This window comes from Rutidosis leptorrhynchoides, chromosome 6, assembly GCF_046630445.1.
Source record: "Rutidosis leptorrhynchoides isolate AG116_Rl617_1_P2 chromosome 6, CSIRO_AGI_Rlap_v1, whole genome shotgun sequence".
NCBI lineage: Eukaryota > Viridiplantae > Streptophyta > Magnoliopsida > Asterales > Asteraceae > Rutidosis > Rutidosis leptorrhynchoides.
The window spans coordinates 397863629-397869673 of record NC_092338.1 but is presented as its reverse complement, the minus strand read 5'-3'; the positions used below and the strand labels follow the sequence as shown (position 1 = coordinate 397869673).

At 33.0% G+C, this 6045-nt stretch overlaps 1 protein-coding gene across 1 annotated transcript; it reads left to right on the top strand.

The window, feature by feature from the left end:
• The first annotated feature begins 1065 nt into the window (after positions 1-1065).
• LOC139855027 (transcription factor TGA2.1-like) lies at positions 1066-2203 on the top strand. The gene is made up of 3 exons (XM_071844289.1): positions 1066-1221; positions 1717-1962; positions 2060-2203. Exons 1-3 carry the CDS (start codon positions 1066-1068, stop codon positions 2201-2203), a joined length of 546 nt encoding a protein of 181 aa, XP_071700390.1.
• The last annotated feature ends 3842 nt before the right edge of the window (positions 2204-6045 follow it).

The window sequence follows — 6045 nt, the reverse complement described above, 5'->3', positions numbered from 1 at the left end:
GTTTACACTTTTTAAGGGGTAACAAGTGTAAATATATAATTTAATTAAAATATAAGAAACTAATTTCACCCGAATTTATAACGGGTCCTATCTTCTCGCTGGGTGCGAGTTAAATTTTTCAGAGACCACCGTTCAACTCGGAAAAATCTTACGAACCCAACGGGACTAACTGTATGCGAAACAGACACTTCTCAAAAAACGCTAAACACAACGACAACCCGTATCTTCCCGCTCGGCACGAGTTAAATTTTTCCAACGGCAGCGTCAGACTCGAAATAATTTTAAGAACAAAACGTTACTAACTACGTTCGAAACGGACACTTTTTAAAAAAACGCTAAACACAACGACAGCGGGTATCTTCCTGCTCGCGAGTTAAATTTTTTCGCCAGCACCATTAGGCTCGAAATAATTTTATCAATAAAACGAAACTAACTACGTTCGAACCGGACAGATTTTAAAAACACTAAAGACGATGACACCAACAACGACGCATAACAGATGACCTGTTTTCACTTCTGTAAATAAAACTGCGTTAAATATGAATACGCCGACCGAAGGCACCCGTCGCATCGTAAACATACGTAAGTTTTGTTTTATTAAGAATATGAAACTTAATTGAAAAAAAAAAATATTTTGTAATCTTCTCGAATTTTTAAATATTATTTAATTAATATTTTAATTATGTTCACACGTACCATATTCACATCAAAATTACGGTCAAAATAATTAATTAAATATCAATTAATAGGGTCTTCCGGAATAATTAATTAACACAAATTGAGAAGATCAAGGTTCCGATTAGATTGAGAATAAAGTCTACTGTTTTCCTTCAATACATGATTTTATCCATAAATAAAATTGGTAACACCAATTGCACCGTGTGATTATCCCTCCAATTCAAATTTTAAATCAATTTGAATCCATTCCATAATCAACACATAATTCTCGGCATAACCACTAAAATATGATCTATAAAACGAGAACAATCGTTGCTGCTATCGTCATTCGAAACACACAGAGCAATATACAAAAAAACAATTTCTTAAAATCACTCAATCATTCCGATGGCTGACGAGCAAGTTTTTGTGCCTTTGAATATGCTAACAGATGAAGTTGTTGGTCCAAACATTCGAGTCAAGTTGTTTACCGTCTGGAAACGCACCTATCATAACGCACCGAATGTTGTTGCATCAGTTGAGATGGTTATGATGGATCAGGAGGTATTACTTTTTATTAACAATATACACATTTTATATTCGACTTATACATGTATATGTAATTTTTAATTAAATTTATTTGAATCTGTTTAATCGTAATCAGTATTATACTTGAACTTAGTTTGATACCCTACCAAAAAAATTACTAATATTTTTTGGAAATACATTTGTGGAGGGTAGTTATTTTGATCTTTCTGGGTTTAGTATTGTTCTATATGAGGAACAAAATTACAAAATGGCAAACATCTATTGGTAGCTATTTTGATCTTGCATATTGTTTTGGGATCTTGGATGTCTCGATCATGTGGAACAATTCCTCGCATGGGTTGGTGGATTTAAACCATCACTTATAGTCACGGTATTTATATTTTTTTTTTACAATTATGTCTAATATATTGTATTGTTGTATAAAATAAGAGTAATATTATTGTCTCTAATATAGTATACTACATTATTTAGGTATAAGCATTATTAATACAATACCATTCTCTATTTCAGCTAATTACTAATCACGTCCTACTAAGCGAACAACAAGCAGAAAAGATGGAAGCTTTGAAGTTAGCAGCTCAGAAGGAAGAAACGAACATCACAACTAACATCACAAACTTGCGAGATACTTTAAATAATTCTTTTTCAGGCAAATCCTTTGTTGATAAAGGAGACTTTTCTGCTATGAATGGTTTCTCGAATCAAATGTCAGAAAACTTAGGAAGATTATCGGTTCTCAAAAACTATTATGATCAGGTATCGTTGGAGGTTCAATATATTTTATAACTACCAATAGATGTATAACTAACATATGAAACCTGAACAAATTATGCTGCATTTTTTAAATTTACAGGCAGATGAATTACGCATTCATATCTTGCAAAAGATGCTGGATGTACTAAAGATAAGACAAAGATCTATGACATTGCTTTCAATTCACAACTATCAAAAGCAATTAACTTCATTTAATCACCAATGGGATTCCATACCTATATAAATAATTATGCTCCTTCTTACCTTTAATGTATATTATTGTTATTTTTACGTAAACTCATCAACTTCTTTGTATTTACGTGATCATATTTTCGCATTATTTCATGTGCAACATTTAAAATAACAAGTACTTTTATTGCTCGTGTTGATTTGTTAATTATTTTATAAATAAAACCCGCGAATTCGCGGGTCTTTGTCTAGTTTTTACAACAAAATAAGTCTATTAATGATAAATTTACAAGTTATCTATGACAGATCTCCCTAACAATTTGAACATGTCAAATTTGGCCAAGTTTTACCTGTGACACATTTAGAAAAATCTCGCGTATCGAATATCTAAGAAAAAATAATTCTATAATAAACGCTAGAAAAAGCGATGGCAAAGAAAAAATAATATTGTAATAAACGGTAGAAAAAGCGAAGAATATGTTCCGTCTTTATTATACCACAAGTTTTAGATGTGGAAGTACCACATCTTACCTCTTTATGATCATTTTTTAAGGTTTCATGAAGCGTCTTAACATCGATCACCATTGCAAATAATCACCAATTCACTGTATGAACAATGTAAAAGAACACGGTAGGCACAATTATAGGTGGGCATCCGAACCGGTTTTTTTAAAAAAAAAAAAAAAAAGGTCTAGAACCGAAAACCGGTTCTAACCGAAACCGAAACCAGTTCACGGAACCGGACCGGATCTGACCGGTGCTAATGTGAAAACAAAACCGGTTATTTTTTCCGGGTAAAAACGATTTCTTTTTCAGGTAAAGACCGGTTATTTTCAAAACCGGTTAAATCCGTTTTTCCCACAAACGGTAAAAAAAAATAGCCGTTTGGTTTGAATCTTGTGCAGTTTTTTGGACTTTATTTTTTTTTTACCATTTTACCCCTAAAATAACTGAATCCGAAACCGTAACCGATTCCGGAAAAGAGCGGTTTTTTTGGAACCGGAACCGGTCCAAAACCGGTTCTGTGCATATATAAGCACAATAAATAAATAAATAAATAAACTAATCATATTGATTTGTTGCATACCTTTTTTTTCTCACATTTCACAACAAATTAATTGTATAATGTATATACAACTACAAGCAGAATGTTTAACCCTAATTAATCTACCCCAAGCTGCAAGGGAAGACATTAAACCAGCTCCCAAAAAAGTGAAATATACGACACGACTTGCAGCCTAGGGTTGCATCTAATCCTCTTACTTAAAAATTGGCTGCAATCAAATCAACCAAAACCATATACACTAATATACCAGCAGATACTGAATCCAATAATCCTTCAACGATTAACGCCCAGGGGCTATCGGGATTATAAACCTTTAAGGCTTTAATATTCCTGTTCCTATACCAACTCCAATAGGGAGCTGTTACTGCAAAAAAACACGCCATTACGTTGAGTGAAGGTTTCTGAATTTGGCTTGTGAGATGCAGCTGCTGAGTGCGAACCCTTCGAAGAATTGATGGAAGGATAACGCACCTAGTAACGGTCTAATTGTACAAGAACTTTGTGAAACTCCGAGTGATAGTCCGATTATAATAGAATGTGATACGGTCCCGAGTTCCAATATATACCTGTATAAATAAGGTTACAACCATGAAAAATTAGTAGCTTACTAAATTTTATTTTGTTGACTAAAAAGTATTTGGCATACAAACGGGATGTTTGGATGTGCGTTTTCATACTTACCATATAGGAGTATAATATTTAATACTGTAGTAATTTGAATCATTTCATCATCTAACAGGTTTCATTAGATAGTATTAAGATCTGCTTAAACTGTTGAATAAGAATAGTCGAATAACAGCTGTTGGAATCATGGCAAATTCGATTATTTAAGTAAGAATAGTTGAATAACAGCTGTTTGTTAATAATAATAGTCGAATAACAGTCGTTTGTTTTTAAGATGTTTTTGTCCGATGATTTGTGAACCACATCTGTAGAGAAAGATGTGGTTTGAGGGTCTATAGGGTGAACATTAGAGACTATTTGTTTTTATATCTGCACCAATGAGAAGTATATTTCTAAGTTTGCAGACTTGCAGACAAAAGAAGACATTATATTATCTTATCTCTTCAGAAAAACAAATAGCCTGTAGTAAAAGCATCTGTAAACGAGCACACATAAGACCTAATAAGATTTTTACAATGAAAACAAATAACACCTAAACTGAAAAAAATGACCAAAAGGAGCACTCTGATATCTTATACGGATTACATTGTATTTTTTAAAAGCTGACATTTCACTTCCTAAAATAATAAATTACTCTAATTAGTTAGAGCTATTTGAAATAATAAGTCATTAAAGTATCAGTCACTGAAATCAGTTTCTAACGGTTAGATAATGTGACTCTGGTTATGGTAGGTTAATAATTTAGGGCTCATATAATCAGTTTCTCATAACTTAATACACAACAACAACAATAATCAATCCTGCATGAGGTTTTCTCATAACTAAATAATTTACTAAAATTTTACCTGCAAAACAACATGTAGTATGCCACTTTCATCTTCATCATAAAATCCATTTGAATGAGACTGCATATGCGATGAACTCACGTTCGAATTCTTTCTCACTTGAGTTTCACAACTGTCGTTGTACAGTATGAGCATGCATCCCAATAATATGAATTCAGCCACCACCTCTGCTGTCGGAACCATACCGGCCTCAGAAGCCAAGTCAACATGGGATGAATGAATACATTTACTACAAGGAAAAACCTTCTAGCACTGATATCGCTAAAATTATACATATTTTACATCGCGATATTGGTTCTTTATTGTTGGTTATTTGAGAAAATGAGAAGACTTTTGTGATTAATTGAGTTAAAATGATAAATATAGCTCCAGAGGTCTCCGGGTTAATATTTTGGATGTTTCTTGTTAAATATTGGTGATATTTGAGCTTAAAGTATGTTTGGGTGCGAGAAAATGAAGTTTTACCGAGTCTGGAGTGAATCACGGTCGTGATATGGCAGGGATTGACAGAATTCGAAATTGGGTGATCACGGTCGCGACAGGTGAATCGCGGTCGCGATCTGTTTGTGGATCCCGGTCGCGATGGGGCTATCGCGGTCGCGATGCGGGCTCGAACTGATGACTTTTTGTTTAGCTATAAATATTCGAGGTTTTTAACCCTAAAGGTGTGTGCAGTTTTCCAACTACGAATCAAATGGGTTTTTGAAGACCTAAAACCATTGAAGACTTGCTCATTATTTACTTCTATTCAGTTAATCATAACGTTCGGTACTTGCTTTTATTATCAGTTTATCATTGTAATCATGAATACTCTTAGTTGTTATTGTTTATTCGTTTCTTGCTACTTTAATATGCTATGCTAAATCAGTTTAGTGTTTGCTTGAATGTGAAACTATGAATATTGGATTGTTCTATCTTATGGATTTAATGTTTGTGATTGAAATTAATTGTGTTTGATTAAAGATCCACTCTTATGCATGTTATATGTTCTTAATTCAATTACATAGATTGTTAATCATTTAATGCGAGTTAAATTTGAGATGCAATTTATGCTTCAACACTTAGGTGATCTAGACAATTATAGAAGTGATTTCAAGTGATTGCGTCATTGATTTAATTGGTAATTGAAATGCTTGTGAATTGCATGATAGTGTAATTGTTGCAAGTGATTGTGATAATTAGGACTTTATGCGAGTTTAGTCCAAATCGAGTCTCAATAGTTTCTGTCAAATATAGTTTAATATCTTGAAGCGAGTTTATGTGAGTTTACTAACTTTGATTGATTAGAACTTTGTGAAAAGTCATACAACTATAACGACCCCCATTTTTCCATTCTATATTTTTCCATATTAAATGCCAAAA